At 52.1% G+C, this 13,733-nt stretch overlaps 1 protein-coding gene across 1 annotated transcript in view; it reads right to left on the minus strand.

Annotated features, from left to right (window-relative positions):
• SBK1 (SH3 domain binding kinase 1) overlaps window positions 1–12,330 on the minus strand; it is an 89,942-nt gene extending 77,612 nt beyond the window's left edge. The window contains exon 1 of the mRNA XM_090024092.1: window positions 12,172–12,330. Coding sequence (XP_089880218.1) covers window positions 12,172–12,233 — 62 coding nt within the window. The 5' untranslated portion in view covers window positions 12,234–12,330. The remainder of the gene's footprint in view (window positions 1–12,171) is intronic.
• Window positions 12,331–13,733: the final 1,403 nt, after the last annotated feature.

The raw sequence follows: 13,733 nt of genomic DNA on the forward strand, positions 1-13,733 counted from the left end.
TTCCTTGAGGTGACCCCAGGACAGGGGCTGGGTGGCAGGGAGGTAGCCCAGAACTGTATGACTGGAATAGAGGGTCACATGAGCAACCTGGATGAATATAGTACTGGGCTACAGAGAATAGTATGGAGACCTCCTGCTTAAAGTGCAGTGACCCCAACAACACCAGGTAAACTGGCATCTGTGCTCATTACCACACAGGCCAGTAAGATGACCCCAAGTGTCCCCCTATGCTAGGAGCACTAGAGAATACTGGGCTAGCAACGTCAAGTGACAATTAGTATGTCTAACCTTAGCAGTGAGGACTAATAGATGCAACAAGGGAAATGTATGCTGTTTCATAGAGGTTCATATACCGTGCTGATCACTGTGTCTGGGTATCAGGGCTCTAGAGCTCTATTCCTAGTTCTGCCACTGACCTCTTGAGTTGGAGTCCTTTTCCAGGTCTGTGCTGAAGGTCACCACTGGTTGACCTAACTGTAAGTGGGCACCTGCTCATTTGTTCTGGGAAGTCAAAATGGCCAGACGTGACACCAACCACAACACTCTCGCATGTACCACTGACTGCAGACATTGGAGCCCTAAGGGCTGCGAAGTTGGAAAGGCCATGACCTCTCTATGCCTCAAAAATGCAATAATGTAATCTCCATCCATGAGATTGCAGAAGATGCAGGGCAGGGGAGGTGGGGAATAGGACAGCAATGCACCACCTTTAAGCTGCCCAAATCTGGGCTGCTCTGTGGGCTGGCATAAACCCCTGAAGTATGTGAGAGTGGCCCAGAGGCTGCACTAAACCAGTGTGTGGGTATTAACTAATGGCAATCTTCATCCTTGGTTTGGTCCCTGGCCTTTCCCCCACTCCAGGAGAAGCATATGGAGGAAGATGTGCAGCTGTTTGCCCTGTCTCTGTGCTGAAGGAATTCCCTGAGGGGGCCACTGTAGAGCCAGGAGTACAGGGTTACCATGTACTCAGGGTCAGTGACTAGCTGAGGGATGCCTGGGGCTTCTTGATGGAGGTGGCAGCCAGGGTTGTCCTGACTGTGATGAATCCTCTCCCTCACCTCCTTGAGAGAAAGAGCCCTGATGTTATCAGCACCTGCCCCTACCCATCCCTGGGCCAGGCCCCCATTACCCAACTGGAAGTTTCTGCTGTCCTCCTGGCTACTTAACCCTGACATGTGCCCTGCTGAGCCCTTCCTTTCTGTGCACAAGTGCAGTATCCAAGGAAACCCATGCCTACAATTCCTTCCCCAGTCACTGGAGAGCTGCAGGCCAAGGGTCCTGTTCATTTTTTCCCCCACAGCACACAGCTCACAGGAGTGGAGCAGAGGGGATCTGTGCACCAGGCATGTGTCTGTACCAGAGCGCAGCTGATACATCTAATTTTAGGCTTTCTGACTTTGATGGCACCACTGGAAAGGAAGTGTTGCCTGTTCTGCTGAGTAAAGCTTTGTACTATCTAAGAAGTGCTCCAGAAGCTGTGAAGCAGGCCTGAAAATAGCTAAGCCCAGCTCACCTCACCCTGGCATTTCTTCACTGCCTGCTGGGGCTGACATAGTGCTGGCACAGTCATATGGTACCAGACCTCTGCAGACACCTTATGGTCTCCAAGGCTCTCCCTGGCACCATCAGTGAGATTCTACTTCTTGGTTCCAGCTCCGTGCGCTCCAGAGCTGTGACCTCACCATCATCCTGGAGAGCAGTCAGGGCACTGACGCAGCTGCCCTGAGACATGGATTCTGATCTCAGCCCTGTCACCAGCCTACTACCTGCCCTTGGATAAATCTCTTCCCCTGTGTTTGACCCTGTTTCCCTAATGATACACTAGGGACAGTGAGACTGCCCTTCCTTTGTAGACTGCCATCCAGAAGTCATACAGCTCAGCACTGCTGTGATCATGCACTGCATAGCAGCAGCTTGCATTGATCCTGAGGAGGGTTCTGTCCTGAGCATGGAAGGGCATATCATTCAACATAATGCGGCCCAGCAAGGCTTGCTGAGATCCACTCCAGCCCCTTGGTACAGGTGCATCCAGCTATGGGAATACCCAGACCTGGTATAAAACAGAAAAAAGACAGCAGCCCCAGGTTGTCTGAGCCAGATTCAGATCTGCACCTAGGAAGTCTAAAGGAGTGATGTCAGCTTACACTATTTTTCATACCCTGCACTCATTTCCACCAGTGTGAAAAATCCTCCTCTCCTGAGCCAGGGCTGTTTCACATATGCTGTGCCCAGGTAGGACAATGGCACTGGTCCAATGCCAGAGACCATGAGACTATACTGAAGTGGGGCCCTTGCCACTAGTGGGGAACCTAAGTGTGATTGCCTGGAAGCCAGGGATGGTGCTGTGAGTGACAGAAAAGTGAGACCCACATCCCCTTCTAAGCAGGGAAGGCACACTTTTTTCTCTGTTACATCATCAGCCACAGCATGTGGGGCCCTCTGAATCCCTTCCAGGCACTCAAAGCCAGCAGATGATGTCTATTTGGACTCCATACAGCCAACCCACTGACCACATCTGACTGTGCCACTGGGATTATTGTGACTCCAAATAGGTGATGCTGGCTCCTACAGCCAGTCAGGCTGAGACAGGCAAGCTGGGCTTCCACAGCTCCCCAAGCCCCTGTCCTCAGGGCAGAGCCCCTGCCTTCCACCCTGTGCAACAGGTTTCAGTAACAGACTGAGGCCCTCGGGCAGTCTTGGCTCTCCTAGAGGCCAGCCTCAGTCACAATCAGTGGGCCCCAGAATAGAAGCCAAATTTGCTGCAGCCACTTATCATCTTGCAGCCACCAGCACTTGTCCTCCTCACATACAAATTCCCTCTTGGGCCTCACTCTAAAGCTCTGTCAGCCATTCCTATCCCCAGTTTGCCTGAGCTATTTCTAGACCTCGCACCTGCTGAGGGAAAACCAGGCGATTTATGGGTTTCTTGAAAGCTGAGTCAACTGGATCACATTCCTCCTGCCCCCAGCCTACTCCCCTCCTTCCCCACCTCACACTCAACTTCAAGCAAGGAGCTGGTGCTCCATGTGCCCCACTCTGTAATTGGCCCTGCCTATGGTACAAAGAACAAATAGCCACTGAGTATCCATGTGCACTAATGTACTGGATCTTAGGCCTACAGGGCACCATCGTGCTTGCAGCTGTGCCATATTCCCATTTGTGCTCAGAAGTAGCTGTTCACCAGCTCCCACAGATGCCAAAAGGACCACAAAGAGATACCACCAAGGGCCCCAGAGTCACTTCTGCCAAAGGCCAGTTGTGAGGAGCTGAGTAGGTAGTGATGGGCTTAGTGAGGCCAGCTGTGAGCATCAGCCTCCACACAGTTTCTAGCTAACTTGTCCTTGTTGAACTTCATGAGATTTCTTTTTGTCCAAACCTCCAATTTATCTAGGTCACTCTGAATCCTAGCCCTACCCTGCAGCATATCTACTACTCCCCCCAGCATGATGTTGTCTGCAGATTTGCTGAGGGTGTACTCTATGCCATCTTCCAGGTCAGTGATAAAGATATTGAACAAGATGGGTCTAGGACTGACCCCTGCGGCATTCCACTTGATACCAGCTGCCAACTAGACATTGAACCATTGACTACTACCTTCTGAGCCTGACAATCCAGCCAGTTTTTGATCTACCTTACAGTCCACTCCTCCAGCCCATACTTCCTTAGCTTGCCTGCAAGAATGTTGTGGGAGACTTTTCTAAAATCAAGGTCTATCACATCCAGTGGTCTCCCCACATCCACAGAGCCAGTCATCTAAATCACAGAAGGCAATCAGGTTGGTCAGGCATTTTCAAAGATGATAACCAAGGGCTCTGCAATCTTATCAGCCAGCTCCCTCAGCATCCTCGGGTGCATCCCATCTAGCCCCATGGACTTATATATGTCCAGCTTTTCTAAATAGTCCCTAACCCGTTCTTTCACCACTGTTGGCTGCTCACCTCCTCCCCAAACTGTACTGCCTGCTGTAGTAGTCTGGGAGGTGACCTTGTCTATGAAGACTGAGGTAAAAAAGGCATTGAGCACGTCAGCCTTTTCTTCATCCTCTGTCACAAGGTTGCCTCTCCTGTTCAGTAAGGACCCACACTTTCCCTGATCCTCCTTTTGCTACCCGCATACTTATAGAAACCCTTTTTCTTACCCTTTACATCCCTTGCTAGCTGCAACTCCAACTGCACTTTGGCCTTCCTGACTTCATACCTGCATGTCTGAGCAAGACCCTTATACTCCGCCCTATTTATTTGTTCAAGTTTCCACTTCTTATAAGCCTGCTTTTTTGTGATTTAGTTTATCGAAGTGTTCCCTGCTAAGCCAAGCTGGTCTTCTACTAGTCTTCCTTGACATCGGGCTGATTTGTTCCTGCACTCTCAGTTTAAAGTACAGCCAGCAATCCTGGATTCCTCTCCCTGTCAGACTGACTTCCCAGAGGATCCTGCCCATGAGTTTCCTGAGCTAGTCGAAGTCCGCTTTTTGAAGTCCAGGGTCCTTACTCTGCTGCTCTTCTTCCTTCCTTTCCTCAGCATCCTGAACTAAATCACGTTGTGGGCGCTGCGGTCCAAGATGCTATCTGTAGCAGGGCACCAGGGTGCCTGCTACTAGCAGCAGGAATAGGGCTGCTGAAGCTCCCTGAAGCAGCACAGATGTGGGTTGCTGGGGCAACCAGGCTGGTCCCATGACCAAAAGGGGCAGGGCCAGGCCCTTATAAACAGCTAGGCCAAAGCCTAGCTAGCAGTTTCCCTCTGGCCATTGCAGGGGTAGGGGTGGAGAGCTGAGGAGCAGAGCTTATGGTGGGAGCTTGACTGCTGTAATGATGTGAGGGGAGGGAGAGAATGCCTGAAAAAGGTATTGGTGTGAGCCAGCGTTGTGTGTGGTTTATGTTATAAGCTGGTGGGCTTTTTGCTTATGCTGCAGCCACTTGGCTCATGTTTTGTTATTGTTACACCGGAGGGCCGGGTGAGGCTGTAGGGGTGTGAGGAGGCCTCATGGGAGCTCCCCAATAATCTGGGGCTTCCTGGTGCCCAGCAGGGCACAGCTAGTGGTGCTGGGTGGGCACAGTTGTTTGCGCCAGTGGTGTGCGTATCAAAGGGTCAGTGGACCCTAACCAGTGGGGCGAGACTAGAGAGAAGCCCTATCAGGGCAAAGGACTGAGATGGTGGTCCTGGGGGCCAGGCACAGCTGTGGCCACCTGAGCCCCAACCAGGGTAGGACCTGGAGAGAGTCCCAGAGGGCTCCATAGTGCTGGGGACTCTAGTGCCACAGCGGGCACGGCGAGCAAGCGCTGGAGAAGCACTCAGCGTATAGGGGTTGAGACCCCAGCCCGTGAGGGCGGTATTTGGCCCAGTGGGGCAAGCAACCCAGGAAAGGGTCAAGGGGCCAGGCATGGCTGTGGCCACCTGAGCCCCAAGTGTGGGAAACGCGTGGCATAGGCCCCAGGGAGGGGGCGACGGGCGCGAGAGGCGTGGCATAGGCCCCAGGGAGGGGGCGACGGGCGCGAGAGGCTCCAGAGAGAGCAAGGAGTGGCGGAAAAGCTGCAAGACAGGCCCAGTGGGGCAAGACCTGGGCATGGCAGACCCAGAGGTGCCGGTAGTGGGGTGTAGGTTGCAGCAGTGGCCTAAGGGCGCCGGTATCAGGGTGCAGGTTGTCTAACCGGCCCAGGGCGCCAGTAAAAGGGGCGACAGGCTCGTGACCAACCCAGGGGTGCCGGTAAGGGGCTGCCAGTTGGTGGGATAGGCCCAGGGAGATTGGAAAGGGGTGCCGGGGCGTGATGAGCCCCAGGGGCACCAGGTGGGTGACAGGCCCGGGGGTGCCAGAGTGGGGCACCAGGGCAGGACGAGCCCAAGGGGTGCCAGAGAAGACACCGGAGGGTAAGGACAGAGCAACGTCCAGGAACAGCTGCAAGGCTTGGGGCGTGCTGAAGGGGAGGTAGGAGGCACGCATTGCCCATAAGGCTGGGGGTGTTGGAGCACCCCACTTGAAACGGAGGTAATACCAGCGCAGTGTCAAAGGTGAAGGTAGGCAGCCTCCCTTACTGAACTTAATAAGAACAAAGACGTGGCGGGTGAGAAGAGGGTGCCGGATCACCCTAATTGACATGGCAGGGGGTGCTAGTGAGCTCACAGCTGCTCGCAGGCCCCGTCCCGTGACACTATCTATTGGTATATTTCCAACCAACTGGCAGCACATCACAAGAAGAGCACAGCTCTAGTTGGTTTCTCCAGCACTTGCACCAGGAAGCTGTCCCCAGTGCTCTCCAAAAACTTCCTGGCTGTCCTCCCCACTACTTTACTGCCCTCCCAGCAGATGTCAGAGTGATTGAAGTCCCCCGTGAAAACCAGGGCCTATAATAGGGAAATTTCCACTCTCTGTTTGAAGAGGAGGAAGTGGGGGATGAGGCTTTCATCTGGTGGTCTATAGCAGACACCCACCAGTGGTCTATAGCAAGACATCACCCTTGTTGCTCCCCCATCTAACCTTAACCCAGATTTTCAACAGGCCTATCTCATTTCATACTGTACCTTTAAGCAATCATGCAGCTCTTCTACATAAAGTGCAACTCCTCCTCCTCTTCCCTGCCTGTCTTTCCTGAACAGTTTGTACCCATCCATGACAGCGCTCCAGTCAGGCGAATTCCCACCAAGTCACATCATAGTTCCTGGACTGTGCAAGGATGTCCGATATCTTTTTTTTTTTTTTTTTTTTTTCCTGCTTGCTTCCCAGGCTACATACATTCATGTCCAGGCACCTGAGGTCACTAGTCAATTGCCCTGATTTTTCAGAAAGTATGAGAGCACCTCCTCTATTGGCCTTTGCTTGCTCTTCCTCGAGGTCTCCTGCATCCCCACTTACCTCAGGGTTTTGCTCACCATCCCCTGGCAAACCCAGTTTAATGCCTTCCTCACTAAGTTAGTGAGTCTGTCTGTGAAGATGCTCTTCCCTGTCTTTGTCATGTGGATCCCATCTCTTTCCAGCAATCCTTCTTGGAACAACATCCCATGGTCTAAGAAGCCAAATTCCCACTGGCAACACCACTTGTGCAGCCAGGTATTGATCTGTATGATGCACCTGTTCTTGCCTGGGCCCTTTCCTTTGACCGGAAGGATTTAAGAAGTCCAGGCTCAGCACAGGGGCCCACACATAAGGACCTCTTGCTTCCTAACCTATATCTCCTGCTTCCTAACCAAGCAGTCCAGGCTACTGTGGGGTTACTAAGAGACTGCAGATCATGTAGGACTTCTCTGGAGTCAGTGGGTGCAGAGCTGGAGTCACCATCACTCTGCACACAAGTGGCTGTGCAGGGCCTCTGCGCACTGGTCTTCTGCTGGCCACTCATGTCCGCACTCCAGTAGAAGTGGGGTATGGCCCCATTTTACACTGCCCCCCTGGACAGCTCCCCCAACACACACTCTGGGCAGCTGAGCCACATAGCTCCCCACCAAGGACTCTGCCTGGTATACCCAGGACAAGACTGGATTAGCTTCTGAGCACAAGATGGCACATAGTAATGCTCCTTGATCTCACCAGATGTGACATGATCTAGTATTTCTAGCACGTTGAGATGACCCTTCCCTATTTCTGGAGCCCTCATTTTGGAGCGGGCAGCTGAGTGTAAATCCTGAGGTAGGACCAAGTAGCTCAGCACAGGGGCCCTCACATAGGGGCAAATGTTTGTTTATATCTCCTGCTTCCTAAGCAGCCCCAATAATCCCGTGGTGGGAGGACCATCACTCTGATGCTGCAGCTCCACTCCCCACTGATGCTGTTCTGGGCATTCTCAGGGAATGGATGAGAGCATAGGGCCCAAATGGCAGCACAGAGAGCAATGTAAAGGGGGAAGCACTAGCCTGCAGGGGAAAGGGTGCTGGAACAGAAGCTGCAGCACTGAGAAAGTGAGCTTGCTACTCATCTTGGTCACCCAGGTTGGCATCCCCACCATCTTTTCATCAAACATACAGACAAGCTGATACCCCATCTCTGCTGAACTAAGCCCCAGAGTTGCTGGCCCATACTGGGTGGCTTTTAACCCTTTCCTGTACCAACAGCACACAGGCATAGAAAGGCCCAAATGCCCTCTGCTTAGCCCTGAGGTGCCACTGTGCTGGAGTGAAGTCATCTTCCCATCAGAATATCTCACAGCCCTAGACAAACTCTGCAGAGACATTTTGGCCCTTCCCTGGGACATGCCAGTCGGAGGGAATTCCATACACTTGAAAGATGCTGGAATGGTGGTAAGGGGGCAAGCAGCACAGGACTGGGGGACAGAGATGTGTAGGCTGTGGGTAGGAACTGATACTGGCCAGTACTAATAGTCCCCCATTCTGATGAGAATGAAATGCCCTTATGAAGGGAGTTATGTTTAAATCCTTGAGGAAGTAGGTCAGCAAAGTCACAGAGTCATAGGTGTAGGAGCAACAACAAGGGTCATCCAGTCCAGCCTTCTGCACTGATGCAAACATGTTATATTTCTGAACCATCCCTGATAAATGCCCATCCAGCTGCTTCTTGAAAACCTCCAATAAAGGAGATTCTACAACTTCCCTAGGCAGCTTGTTCCACTGTCCTGTCGTTACCATTGGGAACCTCTATCTGAGAGTTCATCTAAGCCCACTCTGCTTCAGTTTAAACCCACCGCCTCGTGTCCTGCCATCTGTGGCAAAGGACTGCTGTTGTGCTCCCTCTTCTTTATGGCAGCCTTTCAGTTATTGGAAAACTGCTAGCACATCCCTGCTTAATCTCCTTTTCTCCAAACTAGCCATCTGTAGCTCTCAACTTTTCCCTATATGCTTTGCTGTTCAACTCCTTTATCTTTGTTGTTCCCCTCTGCATGCTTTCCAGTTTTTCTATATCCTTCTTAAAATAAAGAGACCGGAACCACTCGCAGTATTCTGGCTGAGGCCTAACCAGCACTGAGTAGAAAACTACTATGGCCTCCCTTGTATTGTATACAATACTCCTATCAATGCAGACTAAAATTGCATTTACTTTTTTAGCAACTTCATCACAGTTGCTGATTCACATTGAGTCTGTGATCCACAAAACCCCCAGATCCTTCCTGACAATGTGAGTGCCTTGCCGATTATCTTCCATCTGCATGTGTAGCACCTTACATTTGTCTTTGCTGAATTTGATTCTGTTGCTTAGTGCCCAGTTTTCACATCTACCAAAATCTTTTTGAATGTTATTCCTCTCCTCCAAAATATTTGCAGCCCCTCCCAGTTTTGTGTCATCTGCAAGTCATGATGAAAAGACAAAAAGCTGCCCCAGTGCCTGCGCATGTTCCCTTTCACCTCAAGGTGGAATGAAGAGACAAATGAGGAATGGAGCCTCCCCTCTACCCCCCCAGAACTGATTCTCTTCAGTTTCTGGAATGGCATGCTCCTCCTCAGGAAGGGAACAGGCTTCTCAACAGCCTATAAGGAGGGGGAGTGGGCTTGGGAAGGAGGCACTGGAATGGGAAAGGAAAGAAGGAGCTAAAGGGCAGTGAAAGGATGCAAGGCAGCTCCAAATCATGGAGGGAGGGACATCCCAACCAGGCTCCTGGCAGCTAGTTGAGTCCTGGTGCCTCAGAGAAGCAGCGCGGGAAGACATATGCCTGTGTTCACACCTTGTGTCCCTGCCGGCTGGCTCACTAATCTAAGTGATGGGAGCTTGGACACACATCCTTGTTACCAGTCAGGAATGCAGGATGGGAGGGGAATGCTCAACTCATAGAAAACCAGTCTCAGAACAGCCAAGAGGAAGCAGAGGGAGAGGCGCTCCAGAGCCTGGGATGAGGGGAAAGGACAGTTAACCCCATGCACTCTGAAACTAACTCTTTCTCTAGTGCCCGGGTATCTCCTGATTTCAGCCAGGGGCTCTATGTATGACAGAAACATAAACAGGGACAATGAGCATGAGCTTACTGTAGAGTGAAGACTACTCTGCCCCAGTGAGAACGTGGAGGAGCAGAGAGAAGAGAATGGCTTTGACAATGAACTTGATTTCCCACCAGATTTTTTTCCATTTCAGACCTGGCCAGCTCCAGATCCACAGTGATGGGTCTAGCAGGCAACCTGTACATTGGCCAGGCTTCTGTAGGGCTCATGCTGGGGCCAGGACAAAGGGTTATTCAAGCATATTTGCTATGGCCCAGTCTGATGTCAGTTGCTGTGCCACAGCAGAGCAGCTAACCAGTCACAGTTCCAAGGGACACAAGGACAAATGACCTCAAACTCTAGGGATTTCCATTTGTGGAAGCTTAGCCGAAGAGGTTGGGGTATTGCTAACCAGAAATACCAAGCACTTGGGTCCCTACTGAAATCAGTGAGATCTGGACACTCAACACTTCTGAAAATCAAGCTTAGGTTACCTCACAAAAGGCACCAAATCCAAATGTGTCTCTCCACCTCTGGGCAGGTCACTTTTAGCAGGAAAGGTACTATGGGGTGGAAATGAAACTCAGGTGTTGATCACATGCTGCTGTTAAGGGTTCAACAGCACTAATCACAGGACAGCACAAGGTTAACCTGGAGCAGATCTATGGGGTTAATTACATTCTGCCTCTCTACTGTGCAGCTGCAAATGTCTAATGTCTTCTATTTCCTATGCTAAGTGACTGCCCTGTTAGCTGCTGCTGCATCCAGCCCAAAGGAGGCAGCATTTCAACCATTTCCTATAGTCCAGCAGCCTGTGAATCCTGCATCTCACTCTCAGACTGGAATGGCATGGGAAATACTTGGCATAGCAGATATCAGGCTCCCACAGCTCACTAGAGAATACCTCCTGAACCCCACTGTGTCTGCCAGCCAGGGCTATCAAAGCCAAGGCATTCTTCCAGCTGACATGGATAACTATTGCAGAACAGAGAGCAGCACAAGGGACTGAGCAGACAATGCCATCTACCTCCCTGACAGAGCAGGGGCAGCGCTGAGAGCAGGATGCAAGGAACACAGGAGCAGAAAGCCCTGGGGCATCCCTTGTGACACAGATCCTTTGGTAACATGGTGTTTTGGGGCACCACCTTGCATAGGGCTCATCCTTGCCAGTGGCTATGAGCTCCAGTGTGGGGGCAGGAAGGGAGAGAAGTGAAAAGGCTGCCAGGGGTCTAATCCACCCATAGGCAGGGTCACGCCTGCAACAACACATTATGTGTATACTGCTGGGTCTGGTCTCCTGTGTGAGGTAGAGCAGAATGGGCTAACTGTGCTCATAACCTTGTCTCCTACCCAGGCCAGGGTCTTTCCCCTCCTTGTAAGCTACAAGTGGGAGATGGGAAAGCTCATACTCTCTTCTGGTAGGAAGGAACTGGGCTGAGCCCTTTCTAATACTAAGGAGCCACTGTCAAGGAAACACAGGGACCAGACAATGAACAGGTTTCACCCTGGCAGCCTCTCTGAGAAGCTCACACCCATGGTAGAGGGGGCACTTGGTAGGATTTGTTACATTAGACAAGTTCCACATAGGATCTGCTCAGCTTGCCACACCCAAAGCTAGGTGCCTGCTCTGATGTCTGAGCCACTGCACAGCACAGGCGCCCATGCACAGAAAGAGATGCACATACAGCCACGTGGGCACCAAGACAGATGTGTGTATACACAAAACACCACCATGCCCCTGGGCTGCCAGCACTCCTGGGTACAACACACTCCTGCCACATTATAGGCACAGACACTCACATTGTGCATGCATTCAGGTAGTCAAGCACACTCAGACAGATGCACACATATACAGGCAGATAGGAAAAGACACACAAGTATGTACCTAATCCTGAGCAAATGGCCTGGGAAGTTCACATACACACATGCATGCGCACATACACAGTACTTCTCTCCCCTGCGCTGGAGTTTCTATGTGCCTTGTTCCCTATGGAGAGGTGCTTATATCACCTCCGCTAGGTCTGCGTTTGAATAGAAGATGAAGCACTTGCTTGGAGGAGACTTTTGACCAATAGAGGATAACAGACTTGACCCTGGGCAATGCCCTGAGAGCTAACCTTGCTCCAAAGGATAGCTGTGCACGCCCCCACTCTCCAATCACGTACTGTACACCTGTCCCTTTTCCACCTACAGCCTCTTCCCCCAGCCCCTCAGATATTATCCTTGAGGCTTCCCATCCACGTGAAGTTTGACCAGCTACTAGCCTCCTGTTCCCTCGCCAGCCCTGAGGAAGGAGGGAGGCATGGCTGGATGTCTTACATACCTGTTCAGTTGCAAAGGCTGTAGCTCCTCTTTTTGGAAGCAGACAAAGCAGAATGAATCCATCTCTGCACTCTCAGAGACAGTGCTCCAGGACAGGGGAATGCCAGGCTTGGGAATGCCAGCCAGATGTGGGCATCCTCTTCCACCTAACTATGCTCCCCTGTGGCTGGCAAAAGCCAGAGTCAGCATGATCCTGTGTCCTGGCTCAGCTGCCAGGAGGCATCACCTCGCTCTTTGTCTCCAAAACTCTCTATTCCTTTGTCCAGCAGAGACAGATCCTGGCTCTTCCTGTCCAGGACCCTCCAGGAGGCATCCACATGCCCTCACTTCTTTCAGCCAGGAGACAGGCTGGCTCCTCACTCAGTGCAGTGGCTTAGTCCCAACAAACTCTCAGTCATCGAGGCTCCTCCCGTCCCGCACAGCCTCGCTGAGTGTCTGGATGGGACCCTTACGCCTATCAGAGGCCATCTTTAGAGCTCTTCCTACACTGTGGTCTGTGTGAAGGAGGAGATGGGATCATCCCCTCAGAAGGACTTCAGCCTTCAGGGGGTACAGATGGAGCAGGGGAGCTCAGGCTCAGCCTGTTACCTGAGGTGGGAGAATCTGAGCTGAGGAGTTTGAGGAGAAGAAATCCTCAGCCCTGAATTTCAAGAGCAGCACAAAGGCTCCCAACTCCACTGCATCCGGCTGCTCTTCAGAGGCGGAGGTGTAAGAACATGGCCCCCCATCTCCACAGATCAGTGCCAGATCTCATCTTGTGCCTGGATCTGAGGCGCTGATGTCACTTGTCCAGCAGGGACAGGAGGTCTCAGATGAAGCAGTGCCCAAAGGCAGATCCTCTGTGCCCAGTGCTCAGCCTCAGCTGGAGTTTGCAGCACAACCTGCCTGTGGGAAAGTTTCCCCTTGCCGCCTCCAGGTTGCTTGGATCTCGTCAGCAACAGCCAGGGCTCCGGTGGATCCGTGGGGCTGGAGACAGGAGGGCAGCAGTGCGTTGTGGGGAAGTGGACCCTCAGTGGCTGTGTGTGGAGCAGGGTTGGGAGAGCAGCCCAGCTCGGCGAGGCGGCCACAAGCTCTCACAAAGAAAAGTTCTGGCCCTGCTGAGACACAGCTCTGCGGGGCTTGTCTCATTGACAGAGCAGCCGGCTCTGACAGATAAACCAGTGTGTGGGTATTAATAGCTCTAGATTCATGCTGAGAGGCTGGGAGGTTAACTCTTCAGCTGCCAGCCTCATCCCTCGTTCATGCCGAAGACTCAGCCCTGAGCAGCTACTGCTCAAGACTGTTGTCCTTTGGCTTGACTTCAGGGATTCACGGCTCCCCAGTACTGCAGCCACATTTAATTGAAATAACACCCTTTCAGACCCTGCCTGCCCTGTGATGCACTACCAGTCCACTGTCTCTCAGGTTCCCAGTGTTACTGAGAGTAATTCATCTGCCCCGGAGCACAGCTCCCTGGGCCCTGCTCTCCCCTGCATTTCCTGCACTGTCACCCTGGGCTCTGTCAGCTGCAGCAGTCCTGCTGTGTGCAGCCATTTCTTCAAGTGTCAGAGAGGAAGAGTTAGT

This window comes from Crocodylus siamensis, chromosome 12, assembly GCF_052110815.1.
Source record: "Crocodylus siamensis isolate JL-2025a chromosome 12, ASM5211081v1, whole genome shotgun sequence".
NCBI lineage: Eukaryota > Metazoa > Chordata > Crocodylia > Crocodylidae > Crocodylus > Crocodylus siamensis.